The sequence below is a fragment of the Micropterus dolomieu genome, linkage group LG10 (genome assembly GCF_021292245.1).
Source record: "Micropterus dolomieu isolate WLL.071019.BEF.003 ecotype Adirondacks linkage group LG10, ASM2129224v1, whole genome shotgun sequence".
In the NCBI taxonomy this organism is placed as follows: Eukaryota; Metazoa; Chordata; class Actinopteri; order Centrarchiformes; family Centrarchidae; genus Micropterus; species Micropterus dolomieu.
The window spans coordinates 22,801,912-22,821,300 of record NC_060159.1 but is presented as its reverse complement, the minus strand read 5'-3'; the positions used below and the strand labels follow the sequence as shown (position 1 = coordinate 22,821,300).

General features: G+C 39.0%; 1 protein-coding gene across 1 annotated transcript in view; it reads right to left on the bottom strand.

Moving 5' to 3' along the window:
* The window catches only part of tbc1d32 (TBC1 domain family, member 32), a 64,417-nt gene that overhangs the window by 20,670 nt on the left and 24,358 nt on the right, over nt 1-19,389 (bottom strand). The window contains exons 24-28 of the mRNA XM_046061417.1: nt 14,825-14,947; nt 12,406-12,514; nt 10,258-10,351; nt 10,048-10,170; nt 5,714-5,797 (exon numbers count right to left, since the gene is read on the bottom strand). Coding sequence (XP_045917373.1) covers nt 5,714-5,797; nt 10,048-10,170; nt 10,258-10,351; nt 12,406-12,514; nt 14,825-14,947 — 533 coding nt within the window. The remainder of the gene's footprint in view (nt 1-5,713; nt 5,798-10,047; nt 10,171-10,257; nt 10,352-12,405; nt 12,515-14,824; nt 14,948-19,389) is intronic.

Sequence of the window (19,389 nt, the reverse complement as noted above, 5' to 3'; positions counted from 1 at the left end):
AATGTAATTAACGTTAGCTAAGTTGTGGGTTAGCATACTGTTGTTACAGTGGCTGCTGCGAAGCTAACATGTAGAGAGGAGGAGAAGGTCCCAGAGCCAGCATACCACCTCCAGACTGTAATATTCACAACTCTCCCACTACTATAGCTAACATCACAAAAACAGTGTTGAAGAAATATTGTGAGCCAGGATCAGGAGATAAAGAAGTTTCGGAGATTAACGAAGACTTATCATAGCATGGTATTTTGAGCCCGGCCAAGAAGATACAGTGCCAGCATACAACATGTGAACATATCGAATGCCAACACCAGATCTGAAGGATAACATCTTTTGGTCCTTTTTATGTTTCTGTCTTCCCCCTAGTGCCTGCAGGTTTCCCTATTAGGTCATCTTTATCTGGCCATAACCTAGAACAGCTAATCTATCTGATGTTTAGACTCTAATGCTTCGTCATATTGGAATCTATTATCCATAAGTTGTACTCGAATCTGTGGAGCCAGTAAGTTCTTGTAAACATTCTTGTAAGACTCAATCTTGTAAGATTCCCAGAGAACACCGATATCTGCTAGCCTGACGCCTGAGATACTACCTTATCAATCTAACTGTGGTCCCCAACAAGGACCAGGAGAGAAATAACTAGAGCTGGAAGGTCAGTGAACACTGGGGTCAGCTAGACCTGTGTCACCTTTCCCTGTTCAACCAATTAAGCCCCCTAAGAATATTCTATAACAAACAGCATGTCATGGTGAACTAGAAAGAAAGCTGAATGTCCGTAGGCAAGTCATTTAACCTGACACACAAATCATGGCTGGAATAGTGTTGTGTGGCGGGGTGCGAGCCACTTTGTTTCCTATTTACAGAGCCAAGGCTGTATACAAACACGGGACTTTTTTTAACGCACACACAGAACGGACAGGTAGCGGAATGTAAGGAGATATTCGCTGACTTTGGCAAAAACACATTTTGGATTAGAATCGCGTACTCCACCTTTAACAGCTTGAATGCTCTTGCTGGCTAAAATATCATCTAACAGTAAGTGTTAGGAAGATTAGATTTAAAGGGTGTCTGTGAAGATTCTCAGTCATCCAGGTCATAGTTATCCAACGGAAGTTAAAGTCAAGGGCAACTGGACTTGGTTGAAGATACTAGAAGACGTTTCGTCCCTCATCCAAAGGACTTCTTCAGTTCTGACTGACTGGTAGGGAATCTCAGCTATTTAACCTCAGTGGGGTCGTTTGCCACGATCGTCAATACCGCTGGTTCGTTAGTGTTTCTCGTTAACGCCTAAGACGGAACGACCATCGTTGGTATCTTCACCTGAGGCCAATAGGTTACGTTTGTTGAGTTTCCTGGGAAGTGATGAAAGGACAGCATTGTAAGTGGGGGATAAGTGGAGGCGTAGACCCCCTCTCCTGTTCAATGACGGCTTCTCAACCCTGGTGTAGATGGCTTCCTCAACACCTCTTGGGGTGTACCAGCATCTGTCTTAGTGTGTTCTTGGGTTTAAAAAACACAGGGATGTTATGTTTGTTGAAAATCCTCCTGAGTTTCTCTAATACTCCAGACACGTATGGAATCACAATGTTGTTGCGTTTGACCTTCTTTTCCTCCTCCCCTGTAGTTTTGTTCTTCTTGGATCTTGTGGCTGTTTTCACAAAGGACCATTTAGGGTATCCACAGGCTGTAAGTGCCCCCTTCAGGTGGTTCTGTTCCTTCTCTCTGGCTTGGGCGCTTGTTGGTATGTTTTCCGCTCTGTGGTGCAGTGTTCTCATGACCCCTAGCTTGTGCTCCAGTAGGTGGTGTGAATTGAACAGTAGGTATCGGTCTGTTTGTGTGGGTTTTCTGTTCTGCACCAATCTGCAGGCTCCTGTCCTCTTCAATGTGTACAGCGCAGTCCAAGAAGGCCAAACTGTTGTTGTGAACATCTTCTCTTGTGAACTTGATGTTACTGTTCACAGAGTTGATGTGTTCTGTGAAGGCTTGCACTTCCTGGCTTTTAATTTTGACCCAGGTGTTGTCCACATATCTCTAGCAGTGGCTCGGTGCTGTTCCTCTGAAGGAGTTGAGGGCTTTATTCTCCACTTCTTCCATGTAGATGTTTGGGGATACCGGTGAAACCATGGCACAGCCATGTTTCTGTCTATAGAATCCTCCGTTGTACTGGAAATAGGTGGTGTTTATACAGAGGTCGAGTAATTTACAGATCTGATCAGGGCTAAGGCTAGTTCTGTTGTCCAGGGTGTTATCTTTTGTTAGCTGTTTCCTTACGGTTTCTACTGCTTCTATGGTGGGGATGCAGGTGAACAAAAAAGTCACGTCATAGTCCAGTTTTAGTCCTCAAACTTTGTTTACCAAGTCCCGTCGTTCAGTCTTGGCAACGGGTAGTCCTAATGACCATAACGACTGATAGAGTGAAAGCAGCTATAGACAGGCAGGGAGACAGCTTCACACAACATGCTGGAAACTCAGGTAAACTCCCACTGCAACGTTACAGTAATAGTTTTTTCAGCTTCAGGTTGAACTAATCCATGCTCGTTACACGATCACGGTACATTTACTGCATTTATCCGACGTGCTACATCGCTCGCCTGCTGCTTTCAGTAACTATCTTTACTATCTGTGTATTTTTCACCGGAGGCTCAGCAATGTCAGCACAGCTAAATGTATTGGATGATAACGAAACGGGTAGTGAGCTGGACTGAATATTATAACGAGATTGTGTCACACTTCTGCGGTCTAACTATAACAGGAAAACATACCAACAAGCGCCCAAGCGGTCTAACTATAACAGTTAGACCGCAGAAAGTAAACTTACTGTAGTGTCAGTGGATGGCTCTTCCTCTGGGTTGTATATTGTGTGGGTCATGTTAGTTACAGCGACTGAGAAGTGGAGAAGGTGTGTACCTGAATATCGGTAAAAGGCAATAAATATAAATTGAACGTTACGAAGCAAACAGCGGCAGGTCTGAGCTAATGTAGCGTTAACTGGCTGCATCACTATAGGATAGTAAACAAATCACTCCACATTTGCTTTTTACCGTAACATCAGTTCTTGCAGGCTTTGACACTTTGACATAATATCTGGGGTACACAGGATAGTAATATGGGTCGCGTTAGTTGGTGAATTAATGTGGAAAGCGATATAACTTTGCACCGGATAACATTAGCAACTGCTCGACGTTAGCCGGCGAGCTAACGTGACTTTCTGTGTTTCTCCAGCTTTACTAATGCTCACTTTGTTCTTACTTGACATCATCTGAACCTGTTTGGTCTGTTTTGGATCCTTACGTGGAGCCTGTGCTTTGCTGTGGGACAGTTGTTTAATGGTGTTAGTGGATTGCATGTCGTTAGCTGCCGTGTTGTCGCTGTAGTGCGAGAGAGGCTGGGGAGCGCGCACAGGGCTGAATCCGAACCGGAGACCTCACATTAAAAGCAGAATAGTGGCTGATGCAAGCAATGGAGAAAACAGGTGTGTTCTTTATTTCTAAGTGAGTTTTGAGACCATTGATAATAAGGCAATGAAAATTTGATTTATTAAAATCAAAAAAACTTACATATAGCCCCTTTAAAGTTAAATAGTAATAATGGACTATATTTTACCTGGGACAAGAGTCAGTAAAATGCATTAATACATAACTGACATCTGGCATGAAACATAACTTTTCATTACACTTACTGTAATAAAACAGTGTTATAAAGGGTTATGTTTTATATTGCCATCATGTAAGAAACAAGCTATAACCACAAGCAATGCATTTAAGTCAAATTTAATGTATTTGAGTAGCATAGTAATTGCTGGAAGGTCTTTACTGTTGAAGAAGGTGCTACTTTTGGAAGACCTATGGAGACAATACTAATAGTTGTAGGTAACAGCACATGTGAAAAGAGCTCGGTTATTCTAGACAATAAAACTGTGCTCTAACAATTGACCTTTACTGGCACAACTTATACTGACTGCACCTCTCCTCCTGTTTTGTTATAATAGTTCTTGTGAAGTAACAGCTTCCACATATCCTTTGGTAGCCCTTGAAATATTCAGAGGGAGGAGCCTACAATGCTGAATCTCAAAAGACACACTGCCACAGTAGCCATCCTTAACAGTCATGTTAGGACACACTAATGAAGACCTGTTTGTTCTTCCATCTCATGTTCTGTAGTAGTGTGTTTTCACCTTTTCCCATAAGATGCTGGTTGCAATACATCAGCAATGTGATGCTTTAATTAACCAGTCACAATCCTAACTACCTCCTAGAGTATATAAATGCGACTGTTCATTTCTAGGTCGCCGTAGAAGCAACTGACCAGATAACGTACATTTGCTCATTTCAACTACAGTCATAGTGTTCTCCTTTTTTCTGCCCTTCTGCTGTTCGCTGTAAACTTCTGGCCTTTCTGTTCTATATAAATACATTAAAATTGTACTCGACTCTGTCTGATCTCTCTGCATTTGGGTTCAGCACCTCCAGTGCTTAAGGCAGTATCAGCGTCATGATTATAATCATATTACTAATCAGTGCCAGGTGATTGCACAGACATCAAAACACTTTTTGAGCAGGGGGATATAGCACCGTTGATTCAATTTAAATGTAATTTTCATTATTTCCAGTGATGATTTGATTTAAAACATACAGTACTGAGACGACTATCAATGCTAAGGCTGTGATTATTTAAGCTGATATAGCATGTATCATGTTCAACTTGATTAAACATAAAGAACTATTTCCATTTATTCAGGGACTTGGGAGGGAATTTGTTGCAACATGTTAGAAGTAATACAAGTAAAAACATTTTTTGCTTTTTGTTGTTACAACTTACAACAACCATGGTAATAATTGAATTTTGAATTACATACACACACACACACACACACACACACACACACACACACACACCTGTGTGTATATATATAAATATGCAATTAGCACTTCATTAAATTTAAGAAAAGTTTCTGGGTTTCTGGGCCATCAGTCTGATCAGGTTGTTTAGCCCACTGGCTACCAAACAAGCCAACCTACTGAAATCATTCAGTCATTTAATATGGGAAACATAACTAATTTTAACCTGCGGTAAAACACTGCTCTGAAAATGAGGAGGAATTTCTCTTCTTTTTTTTACCCGTCTGCAAATCTACAGGGACTGTCCCCGACTTCCACACAACATTGGAAAGGTGTGTCAACCAAGATAGCTCAACAACATTCAGAGCCTTCAAAATCTTAGGATAACTCATCCACTGGGTTTACTGGGTCATGCACACTCTCCTGCTACATGACTTCACACACAAGTGTCTTGGATGATGCTGACAGCTCGGCCCCTCTCCAAGACATCCAGTATGAGTGCAGATTTCTACAACTACAGCCCACAGGGGCACACTACAATCTTTGGCCTAACATATTGTGCTGAACCCAACTGTATCACTTTGGGCCCCCTCTATCACTCTACAACCCGGACTAGCAATTGTTGCCACTAGATGAATTCCACATCCTAAGAGACAGTTTCATAGTCAGGGTTCTGTTCTCCACAGGAGACCTGAAAGGAAGCTGTTGCTGCAAAAACATATCCCCAGAGGGACAGTGGCAATAAACTCCACCAAAAGAAGGCATTTTATGTACAAAGAATCTGGCTTATTGCACTGATCCACAGAGAGCCCTTTAGATATTTTCCTTTAACTTAATTGTCAAGAAGAAAACTGAATGTGTTGCCCTCCTCTACTGACCTTTGTACTGAGCAGGAGAGAAGAAGCACTCTGTGGCAGAGTTAGATAGATGGGCCACAACCTTCTCCAGAAGGTCAGCCAGCACTGGGGAGAAAAAACAGACACAAACATTAAATGTATGCTAGGACAGCTACAACAAACCTTGAGTTCAAAGAAAATCCACTTTACAAATTCAAATATTCAGCTCCTCTACTTCAACTATTTATAGAATGTGGATAACAGCCTGTTATGTACGCTATTAAGCAGCCAAGTTAAGTAAGTCTGTAAAGAACTTTTCCTGTGAACCATACAGTATGCATGCTTAATTTAGCAATCACTGTGTCACTGGCATAAAAAAAAAACAAATAATAAAAAACTCCAAAACATTCACTTTTCATATAGACAGATCAGAAATGAAAGGAGAAGTGCTCACTAACACAGATTTTGTGATTTGTGTACAATATTTGAGAGAAATAGGCCTTTCGTGTACATAGAGAAAGTCTTAGATCAGCTCATGATGAATGGGGGCAAAAACAAAAGTGTTGCGTTTATAATTTTGTTCAGTGTATTTTCACAGAGATTCTAAACTGATCACACCTTTGTTTGCTTTGAGTATTTAAAAAAAAAAAAACTTTTCTGTGTGAATTTCCTGCTACTGCACCGACTTTTTCTTTTATATAAAGTAGCTTTAAAGATGGCAGCTGTATTTTCCCAGTTGTATCACTTACTTAACTTAATATTTGCATTTTGAATCAAGCTTTACTCAAAAGTTTCCTCCTGATGACACTTTCAGATATCATACTAAACTGTACAATAAGAAGAAACCAGTAAAATTCCACTTAGCACAAGTGCCACATTGCAGGTGCGCTTTTTCGCTGTTGCTGTTAATACATATGTGAATTGAGTGGCATTTGAAATGTATGATGTTTTCTGCACAGTGCCAATATGTAAAATAACAGCACCACTTCTAGTCCACTTCAAGTATCGCAGTAAATTAATGTAATTCATCAAATACATTTTTAATGTATTTCCAGGGTGCGAATTATAACTGAGCCAGGGGCAGCTTTGCTCCTCTTAATAAGACATGAGCTCCCCTACAAAACATAATTTGTGAAATTTTGACAATATGGTATTTTTGCAATGAATTTCTATTTTTCTAAATCGTCATCATAATGCGTAAAATGTGCTTATTATTGATATATGATATGTGATTCATCACTACTTTAATATAGATACTAGCATGGCTTTCTATTCTTGTCATCACCATCAAAGCATGGCAGTGCAATATCATAAACGTCACTCACTTCACTTTAAGAAAAAAAAAAAAATAGTTCCACTCAGTCTGCATGCCAAAACGCCATGATTCATTTATGTTAAAGCATCCAGATGAAACCCATGGTATAGTTCACACACTGTTTTACCCCCGCTTTATCATTCATGTGTAACTGCTAGTCAATGACCATTGATTGCCATTTCCTACTCAGCATGAAAATGTCTCTTCTTAAGAGGCACCAGGGGAAGGGAAGCTATGTCACAAAATATTAGCTCTGTTAAAAAAGCATATATAATACAATGGCAATCAAGGCCTTTTCATATGTGATGATAGAATTGGCTTTTTGTTTGTCAAACATTTCTTTGCATGTGATCGTTTCCCTGGTTGCCAAATTAGGAAATCCAATGAGAGCTGATCATAATGCACCCCAGTGACTCTGAGCAGAAGTAAATGCATCTCATTGACGATCTGTTGAGAGAGAACAATTAAGCAACCAATACGCTTAAGAAAAGATAGTGAGGCATTGAACATGCAAACAGTTCTAATCATGAGTCTTTTGATGAAGAGATAGTACACCTAATCATTTTCATCTTACAGCTGTATAGAAGCCTGTCAAAGACACAAGTGATAATCACAGCGTCTTCTCACTCAGAGCTAGACATGTGAATGTTCAATAAATTGCCTTAGAATAGGTTAATTTTTGTAGTCAGCCTATATATGCTACAATTTCCTTTACTAGATGTTTCTTAAAACACTGTACTGAGGAAAGGAAGCAATCACAGTACAGTACACACATTTATGACAAGATTATCAGCCCTCCTTCATTTGAATGTATTTTTGTCCTCGACTCACAGCTACAATATTTACTCCTACGTAAAAAGAAGTGGGTGTCAGTGCCATTTCATATGTGCTTTCAATGGCAGTGATGTGATTCTTAACAAGGTTCATGGACATCTCAATGTAATCTTGAGGTGGTGTGGGTGGTGCACCTGCAGCATAATGGAAGACGTCAGCAGTTTAATACAGAATCCATGTTGTAGTGTAGTTGAAGTGTATCATAACGAGTTACTCCACTTACTTATATTTGACACACATTTACCCATATAACTTTATTGTAATTATTTTTTTATTTCATATCATGCACAAACTTGGCATATTGCACGTATTTGTTGTTTATTGTTAATCAATGTTGTTCTATATTTTTATATTTTGTCATTTATGTACACAATTTTCTCTTCCGTTGCAATACGTCTGCACAACACAATACGGAGTAATGCACATGTAAATATCGGCCCCGTTGTTCTCTCTCTGCAAATAGTTGTATTATTTTTCTCTATTCTTTTATTATGCTTATATAACTTGCTTTTGTTTATTCCAAATGTATATATTTCTACATTTATTTATGTCAACTCTGTTTGTCTACGTGTAGCACCTTATCACCAAAGCAAATTCCTCATATGCGTAAAACACTACTTGGCAATAAAGCTCCTTCTGGTTCTGATTGGTTGGACATTTTGGAAACTGATGGTGTAAAAGGTGAAATAGTTCATTTTGTGTGTGCATCATGAACATGCGGAGGTGCACAAATTCTTGCAGCATTTTCTTTATCATAAATATGAATTTGTGAGTGGAAAATGTCATTGTTTCCATGGGTACACATCACTTCAGTATCTGGCCTTTAGTAAAACGTACCTTGGGCACAATTGACAGAATGGTACTGATCAGCCCACAGGGGCACAACTGTGAGAAATTTGGACATACAGTAAAACAGTTTTGTCTCTATGACCCACAAGTTGTTTTTCTTTTGTCTTAGTATAGTATCACTTGTGACATGTATTTTATACTAAAACTTCACTGACCTCATTTTTAACGTAGTCACTTCAGGCATCTTGGGTGGATCACATAGTTATTCTTCTATATATTATATAATAACTCTAATAAGTCTAAATGAATCCAAAAAGCATTTCAGAGGGATTCAAATCCAATTGCCCTAATCATCCCAAGAGGTGGTTTGAGACACATTATAGCCAGATGTAAATGCATCAGCCTCTCAAACTCACATACGTAATCTTTCCTCCACCAAAGTGTAACTATGTCAGTAAGCGACCTGTGAAAGTAGCCTCCACACTACAGGGTCACTGTGATAATGGAAGCTGAAGTTACATTGAAAATAGCGGTCATTCACTCGGTTGTTTGAGACAGAGAGAAAAGCAGCTCGAGCATTTCAACAAATACGGTTATGCAGAAGGCGCACAAGCTGTTGCTGTGTTTATCTGATCCCTGATCAGTTCAACCATTGGATAATTTGTGTGGGTGAGAGAGAATTGAAATGTATGTGTGACGGAGTGGTGTGAGTATGTGTTGTATGTGTGCCTCCTAGCTGTTAATGTTAGCTGTTATCTGATAAAGCACCCAAGTTTTTTTCCTTCTGGCGTTTCTGGCAGTGACTAAACAGCATCAGGTGCATCATCTCCACTCTGGATTTGAGTGGAGTTCACCCCATTTGGTTAGCTCTTCTTTGCTACTAGAAGCATTAGTTTCCATTATTTTTAGGTATTTATTAGTTTTCATTTAAACTTGTATTCTTTTTAAATGTTTGGAAGTATGCCTTTTATACTGTTATACATGTTATGGGCAGCACGGTGGCCTAGTGGATAGCGCTGTGACCGCACAGCAAGAAGGTCCCAGGTTCGACCCCTATGTGGCGTTTGCATGCGTTTTATCTGCGTGGGTTTCCTCCGGGTGCTCCGGTTTCCCGCACCATCAAAAACATGTTAGGTAGGTCAGTGACCAGACACTGCATTCAAGCTTGAGTTGGTCCCCGGGGTGCTGCACAGTGGCTGCCCACTGATGGGTTAAATGCAGTGGATGAATCTCGCTACGTGTATGTGTATGTGACAAATAAAGTACCTTTATACTTGCCATATCTTAGTCATTGCTAAGACCTATTTGCATTTGCAATCAACACTATTGGCAAAGATATATTATCAATATATATGCTATGTTATCTTTATGCTACTAGGAGGTAGAAAATCCTGGCTACAAGGCAAATCTGCAGGTATCCAGTGAACCAGTAGCTTACCCTTTCCAGTTAAAACGTTGGCTTTGGAGGTCATAACTTTGCAGTACAGTCTCCGGCAGATCTCCATCCAGCTCTCCTCATTCTTTGAGTCTTTAGATGCCAGAAATGCACTGATCTCAGAGTCTGTACAATAGGAGGAAAAAAACTATGGCTGAAAAATCACAATAATGCACCAGTTCATAATGACAACTTCATCAATTTTCCTCTTACCCTGTGAGTTATGGTGGATCTTAGGTGGGTCTAAAGTGTAGCAGTGAGGTAGAGGGTAGCTTGAAAACATGGGCCAGGGGTAAGGATCTTCTCCCTGGAATGAGCAGATAAACTAATTAAACTGACCAATAATTCAAACAATATTTGTCACATGCTTAGAATTTACTCCGTGTATATGATTGACATGTGGTCTGCTGTAGCCTTTTCAAACATACATGATTCAGTATATTTGCATTATTTTCTTTGATTCATTTCTGCACTGCTCTGAATTAATAGCTGCTTTGGCTGTTTGTGAGTTTGCTGGGTTATTGATGTTTCATTATGTTGGATTGTTAGTGTTTGTAATTTAATATTCTAAAAACTGCCTGATGACAATGTTTGATGACAGCATTTTAAAAACATTTCAAAACTATGAACAGTATAGTGCAGTCAAACATTGACTAGCTGATGAAATCATTACTGAGCAATTATTTAGCACCAAGCTAGAAGCAGTTTATCAAATTGTGTTTGTTTGCCATCAGTTCTTCCTCCTTTCAATCGTTTTTCCTTTTCTCTTCCTTTCCCCACTGCCATTTAGTGTTGCATTGATCACGCTTTTCATAGCTTAGTTTTGAAGAACCATAACTTTTGAGTCATAGCTCAGCATTTGACTTGCCAATGTAATGTGCTGTAAATGCTAACGGGGTTTAGAAAGCAGGACTCTTTATTCAATTCTCTGTGCCCTCTGCTCACGATAATCCCGGCTGGTATTAGAGTCTACATCTCAGGTGATGTGAAAAAGATGCACAGAGACCTGTATGTTTGTAAGGCACTGATGAATGCTTCAAATTACCTGATATCTGACTCAAATAAAGAACCACAAAACCTCAATTAACTTTTCATTATGGTCTAAAATGCTGTTTCTCTATACACTATGTAATTCAGGTGGACCTCAAGAAGTAATTTCTCTAGATTTTTGCTTAAAAACAGTCACATTTTAAGATAAGATCAGAATCTGCATAAAGCCAAACATGCATAATAGCGGAGTAATCACAGAATGTCAACTCTTTCTGATGTCATGTAATAACTCCTGGTGAATCAGCGCTTTTGTGCATACTTAACAGTTTTTATAAAATCATGACTGTCTGTGGAGCCGTCTTTGCATACTCCTAGACCGCTCACGAATTTCACAGGTCAACTATTGACAAATGAAGTATTTGAATTCGTATATAGTGAATTATGACGGAAAATGTTTCATAGCGACCATGGCATTCATTTTGTCTCCTTGTAGGCAGCAAATATTCTGACAAACACTTTGAAATGTCAAGAATAACCACTTTTTGAATACAATGATGCTTCTCTTTTCATTTCTCACCAAGAGTGGATTAAGTTTTCATTTGTTTTGTAAACTTCACACAAAATCAGTACGTATTTAACAGCTTTCCGGTCCCTGTGCTCCCAACAAGTAACAGGAAAGATGAATACAAGGAGACCTGTGAAAGACGAAGGAAACACTCACTAAACTCATTTACACTCTCCCCTTTAGAAATCTCTTTCATATCCTTTCTTTGACCTCAGCGTAAATTAGTTTTCTGTTTTGCGCTCAGAGTAAACAACACCTAAATAATTGATATCTATCCTCAAACATGCCGAGTAAATAAGGCTGCAGGCTTCAGACAACAACTGAAGCCCTGTTGGTAATCGGTAGGACTCTTTTCATCTCATATAAAATCACCAGTAGTACAAACTCAGAATAGAAATGGATTGGATGGGTTTGTGTATGGGTTGGATCATGTACACCTTGAAGACTGAGTATGTGTTAATGGGGAATTTCATAATATTGTGATTAATGGATGATTGAAAGAAAGATAAAACAGAAATAGACCATTAGGGATTTTATACAGCAATAATGGCAAGTTTTCCCTATTTCACATTTTTGCACTTTTGCTAAATAAGGTGATGACACACAATCAAAGTACAAATGCCGAATAAACAGTGATATAGGCTTGTATCAGTCTGCCTTACAGAAATGCTATTGTTGTGGTACATAGATGTGGTATAGCATTCAGTTTGTTCATGAATAATACATTTGTTTTGTGCAAAAACAGTTTTAAACCACATATTGTACCAATTCTAAACCAGGTTAATGAAAAGTAGAGCATAGCTGACCTCCTGCAGTGCTCGAGGAGGAAGCTTCCTCTCAGACGGACCTCCCACCACACTAACACGAACCAGCACGTGATTCCTCTCCACTGACAGACTGTCAATAATGAACTCCCTGAGGAGGTTTACCAGAGAGGAAAGGGTATACAAAGATGGAAGTGTAAGAGACGGTGCAAAAGGAACACAAATAAACAAGAAAAATGACAATGGACTCAGGCCCCGATGTAATAAACCTTAAGATGTTAACGTTAAACGTGAGATCTGAGGACAGAATATCTGCAAGATTTATACATTTATTATATTTAGCTGACACTTATCCAAAGCGACTTACATTTGCTATATACGTCAGAGATCGCACGCCTCTGGAGCAACTAGGGGTTAAGTGTCTTGTTCAGGGACACATTGGTGTCTCACAGTGGATTCAAACCCGGGTCTCTCACACCAAAGGCCTGTGTCTTATGGACTACTCCAACACCACCCCATGATGACCAAATGCGGCCTGTCATGCATATGTGGAATAAAAAATATATTTTTGAATTGAACCCATAAAATGTTTGGTAGAGTCATTATGCCCTTCCAATTCATTCATGACTCCTCTAGATTATTGGAGCTCAGACTTTCTTTCAAAAGTCCTCTAAAAGACTTTGTCCAGACTTTGAATGACTGTGACTATATCATTACTGAAAGGCAAGTAAGAAAAGAGAGAGAGAAAGGTTTCCATGTTAGAATTTTAGATAAGATCAGAGAATACTCCAATTATAAAGGCACTTTAAAGGTTGAAGGGTGTCAGGCTTGGTGGATAGTTCTCATAGCTGAAGCAATTTGGACTTGAAATTGGTAATAAAGGGGGACTATTTTTTGCACTATGCTCTTCCGGAGGGCCTGTGGCCTGTTTGCGTGTAATCTGCATACATTTCTTTGTGAATAAAACAAAAAAGTCATATAAATCAAAGCTTATACAGCTGGGGTCAAATAAAATGTGCAGATTGCCCTTACAAAATAGTTTTGGTGAATTTAGGTGTCACTCATATGATAAAGGTCAGAGCAAACAAGAAATAAAATATTGAATGATGATTTATTTTTTTTTAAAGTAGGGTAAATCAAAAACCAGATGCCAAAAAGTAAAGTTTAAAAAATGTTGAACTGAGTGAAGAGAGGAGGTGGAAGAGAGAAGGTAAAATTAAAAAAGGGGTGATGACGTCCGTGATGATAATGGGAGCATGAGGAGGAGAGAGGGCAGGAAAGGGAGATGGGAGACTAAATTAACAAGTCATCATTCTCCAAAATGCAATGTGAGTTGGCAATTCAAGGCCATTTCTATTCATAACCAATAGTCATGGTTCTGCCAGCCATTACGAAGAGTGGGGAGCTCTTAAACACCCACTTTCAGAAATGGTCTTTTCACTCTCTTTCAGCTTTATTTATTTTTATTTGTGACAAGGCAAACAAACAAACTATTTCTCATCCTGAGCAATGATTCAATTTCGAAGTGTTCCGTCATATCAGGATGATGTACAGAGGAGCAAAAGGCCTTTACTGAACAAGAGAGGAAACCAATGAAATGTCTAAATGTCTGAAATAACTTCCTTCAGTTCAACTCAGCTCTGGCTGGAGTAATCTGAACTTTGAAGAAAAGCTACGAGGGCAATATCGAAGAACACAAAGCATGTTAAAGAAATTTTGGGAAATATGCGTATTGGTTCGATGACAAAATCAATGTCAAGTTAATACATGTGTGTTAAGAACAGAGTTTGAATTAAGATGTAGTTAGTTAAGCTTAGCATAAAGACTGGAGGTAGGGGGAAACGGCTAGCCTTGCTCTTAATGTTCAGAAATATACCTACAAACACCTCTCACTAATTAACATGTTATATCTTGGTCGTATTATTCATACATAGAGATTGATATTTATCCTTTCATCTCACAAGCGAGAAGAAACCATTTTTATAGCGGTCAAAGAAAGTTTTAGTTGCAAAAGCTACATTACATTCAATTATAAGGCTGGTGTTATTCTACATTTTTTCAGCTAATCCCATGAAAAGACCAAAACCAACAAGGCATTAGTTTGTCCTTTATACTTTCTGACTTTGCTTCCATCCAATATGATAAGATTCAGTTCAATTACATCATGCTGACATGAATGAGAGGTCAAGGACTCTTAAAAAACAAACAAACACTGAAAACGCATCATGACTAATCTTAAATATCTTTGAATGTATTCATGTTTCGGATGTATGGCAGAACTTAAGTTACTTTAACACAATATAGTATTTTGGTTTAGCAAATTATAAATGTTATGCTAATCTCTGGGAATATCCACAAATTATACAAATAATTAAATTATTATGACAGAATTGTTTAAGTAAATTTTGTTAGTAAAACATTAATTCCCAACCACACATTTTTAATGTTTGTTGGATCATACCCATCATTGGTGTCCACTTCAGTCACGTTTTCTCTCTGACTCTGCAGCAGCATGGAGCAGATGTCGTACTGGCTCTCCAGCAGCAGAAAGGAGTCCAGATTACAGCAAAGCACACTGAGCAGTCTGCAGCAACACACACATACAAACAAGATATCAAAATACAGAGAAATGTGCATATTGAGATATTGTCGCTAAGCAGCAGTGAGCAGTTTGACTGTAATGTAGTACATACTGTACAGCAAGGAAGAATCATGCAGATGAAAAGCCCATTTGGACTTGTCTACTTCCCATGGCTTTGTATGTCTGCAAGTGTTGGATCAGTTGACACAGTTTTTCCCCACCAGCTTGCTGTAGCCAATTGTAAGCTTTGTTAAGTTGGAACGCTTGGGGGAAAGCTTCATGGTTCATTTTCAGTTGTTGGTAATGACACCAGGCTCAAGCAGGCTGTTAAGCTGCATCAGCATTTTGAGACACTACAATGTGTTTTAGCTCTCTGTTTTTCCAATACCTGTAAGGAGGAAAAGCTACACACAAGTTTTTCATAATGCATCAGTGTCTTGTTAAATTCAGTGTCACTACTGGTCACTAACGGAAGTCCTAAACGTCCATTCATTCAAATATTTTTTAAACTCCGTTTTACCATGCTAACAGGATAATTTTCTCGTGATCTCGAGATAACGAATCATAGCTGAATATAGGGGTCGGCAGGTGCGTTTCTTTATGATAATTTCGTGGTAGTTTGCTGAGTCAGTAGTTAGCTTAGCTGGTAGAGTGCAGGACTCACATACCTAGGATTGCAGATTCTGATTTTTAATCATTCCCTTCAACAAAGTTGTTATGCGGATGAATTTGTGTGCCGGGATACGCACACTTCAGCACGTGCTTAATTGTGAGCATGTGAATCAGTCACCTTCATAACAACTTTGTTGAAGAGGAATATGAAAAACATATATATTTTTTTTTTTTAAATTGGGCTTCCATGAGGATTGAATTCACTATCTTAAGACTATGAGTCTTGTACCTTACCAAATGAGCTAATCAGTGACACTGAAAGCACCTCAAAATTACCATTAACAAACGTTCTTGCTAACCCCTGTGTTAAACTACTGTTTCATTATCACGAGATCACGAGAAAATGATCCCGTTAGTAAAATGATCATATGGATCGATGGCCGCTTAGGGCTTCCGTATTAGTAGCATTTTTTTTTTATTATTAGTAGTTTTTAACATCTTTTAAATAAAATAATCTTTTCAATCTTTATAAATGAAATGGTAACATTTAAATTACCACTAAATAAAATGTACAGGTAATCACATTTGTAAAGGAATGACTTGTATTATTTGCACTTATCATAAAATGCAAAGAGAGAGTTGTTGATGACTCCGCTGCATTTATCACCATCATCTTAAAATTGGCATCATAACTCCTCCTCAGCTGTTGGTTAACAGCGACAAGATTGCTGTGTCCCTCTATGTCTCAGTAGGAAGGTGACACGCTTCAGTCAGGAGGGAAACATGCGCGTTGCCGATATTTGGCGCCATCTGTTGTTGTGGGTGTATATTAACATTTAAAGCGCTAGACCCCAAAAATAAGACGAGGTGAGTTTTTCAGACACATTTCCAGGAAGAAAAATATCTTATATTTAGACCAATATGGTATATAGGAGGAATAAACATAAAAATCCAAAGGGAACAAGGGTAGCCCATGTCCCAAGACTAAATTTCACTCCCCCACCACCTCCTCCAATCAGCACGAGGGCTATCTGATTCTTAGAAAGGTCACGTGTGTGTGTGTGTGTGTGTGTGTGTGTGTGTGTGTGTGTGTGTGTGTGTGTGTGTGTGTGTGTGTGTGTGTGTGTGTGTGTGTGTGTGTGTGTGTATAAATCACAATGAAGCGTTGATTATAACAATCTAGTTAATGTTTATGCCTGCCTGCTCTGCACTCCATCCCTGCAATTAATTACGCAAAACTGGTCACTTAAATATCAGTTATCTACCCAATAGGTCTTTTCATCATGTTAATGATGCCAGTTGGCTATGTCATTGTCATTTAACCCATTATTCCCAGTGTCAATGTATGGGGATGTTTGTAAATGTTCCCCTGTCTCCTTTGAAGACTTTTTTTTTTTTTTTTACACTTAAACTTTAGGTTTAAATAAAAACTTTATGGAAAAAGCCTTTTTGGCTTTCTTGCTGAGAAGATCAATTCCTCTCATGCTTGTGCCTCAAGTATGGAGCTAGAGCCACTTGTTTAACCCGTAAGCAAACAGAAATGTAAAAGTTGTTGGTTTACCTCTTATCAAAATAATGCTATAAAATATACAAGAAAATGCACAATGAAATTAACTGAAATGTCAGGGTTATTTTTTACACATTTAAAAGGCCATTTAAAACAGCTCATTCCCACTTTTCACAAAATGTCATTTCAACTTATAATCGTGTGTGTTCTTCTACTGACATACAAGTGGGTGAACTGTGCAAGTTGTTTGGTATGTTGTGTCTGTTAGTCCTTGTGAAACACATCTCTTCTAAGCAGCTGCTTCTTTTCCCGATGTGTTGGGCAGTTACTTGGACTACTGTTTGACTGACACCTCTACTCACTCATTCTGACAGCGGCGCAGCAAGAGGCTGAGAGTCTGTCAGGCCTTCTGACCTCTCTCTGTTTGAAACTAAGCAACAGAGAACCATGCCTGTTTCCAGTTTGTCTCTTTGATAGGCTTCTTTTATCAAGTGGGGTGAAGACTCACTGTCCAATGAGGTTTTTGAAATGTTTAGCGGTTTTGAAGGGCAGTTCGTTGGCAACCTTATTAAAACAGCATTAGTAATTATTTGAGTGTAAGAATTTCCATTTGAGGTACAACTAATGAATATTTTAATTATCAATTAATCTGCTGATTCTTTTCTGAATTGATTGTTTAATCTATAAAGAGAATCAGAAAATTGTAAAAAAAGAAAAAATGCCCATTAAAACATCTCAGAGCCCAAGTCGACTTGCTTGTTTTGTCCAACCAACAGCCGAAAACCAAAAGATATTCAACTTACTGACTCACTAGAAAACTATGACAACCAGCACATATTCATATTAATGGCTTGCTCATAAGCAGTCTTTGTTCATTGATTTGTTGCCAAGCTTCAAGAGGACGGGTCTTATGTAATATGAAACAAATGGGAGTGGCGGATAGTTGAGATAAAAAGATGATCCTCACCCTAACATATTTCGGTTTAGTTTCGTTTAGCGTCAGTTCGTTAACCTAAACGTTCAGCTCAGTACACAGTTAGTAAACTAAGAAGAGGATTGCTGAGGCAATGCGTAACAATGCAAGGACAAGTGGAGCGGCAAAGGCAAGCTAGTAGAGCTCACCGGGGTTCAGGTAAGGCCTGCATCTTTACTTGTTGTTAGCAATCAAGTCAACTTAGCGTGACATAAGGAAACAGAACAGACAACAGATCCGCTGAAAGGTTTAATAAGGTGAAATTTATCCCCTAAACATGATTACGGTGTCAGTTTTATAGACTTCTACCAAACTTTGCTTCCCAGGATGGTTCCCGGTGTAGACAGCTCTCCAGCGACCCACAGAAACATACCCTCTGATGGCCATATATGGAGTTCCAGCACTTTTGAGTAAAACTACTGTTTTTGACAGGAGATCAGAGCAGCTAATGCTGAAAGATTTGGTGTTTTTTGTGTACAGGTGCTGGTCATATGCTTAGAACATCATCAAAAAGTTGATTTATTTCAGTAATTCCATTCAAAAAGTGAAACTTGTATAATGTATACATTCATTCCACACAGACTGATATATTTCAAGTGTTCATTTCATTTAATTGTGATGATTAAAAATTGACAACTAATGAATATCCCAAATTCAGAATATTACTTAAGACCAATACAAAAAAAAAGGATTTTTAGAAATGTTGGCCAAATGAAAAGTATGAACATGAAAAGTATGAGCATGTACAGCACTCGATACCTAGTTGGGGCTCCTTTTGCCTGAATTACTGCAGCAATGCGGCGTGGCATGGAGTCGATAAGTCTGTGGCACTGCTCAGGTGTTATGAGAGCCCAGGTTGCTCTGATAGTGGCCTTCAGCTCTTCTGCATTATTGGGTCTGGCGTATCGCATCTTCCTCTTCACAATACCCCATAGATTTTCTATAGGGTTAAGGTCAGGCGAGTTTGCTGGCCAGTTAAGAACAGGGATATCATGGTCCTTAAACCAGGTACTGGTAGCTTTGGCACTGTGTGCAGGTGCCAAGTCCTGTTGGAAAATGAAATCTGCATTTCCATAAAGTTGGTCAGCAGCAGGAAGCATGAAGTGCTCTAAAACTTCCTGGTAGACGGCTGTGTTGACCTTGGACCTCCGAAAACACAGTGGACCAACACCAGCAGATGACATGGCACCCCAAACCATCACTGACTGTGGAAACTTTACACTGGACTACAAGCAACGTGGATTCTGTGCCTCTCCTCTCTTCCTCCAGACTCTGGGACCTTGATTTCTAAAGGAAATGCAAAATTTACTTTCATCAGAGAACATAACTTTGGACCACTCAGCAGCAGTCCAG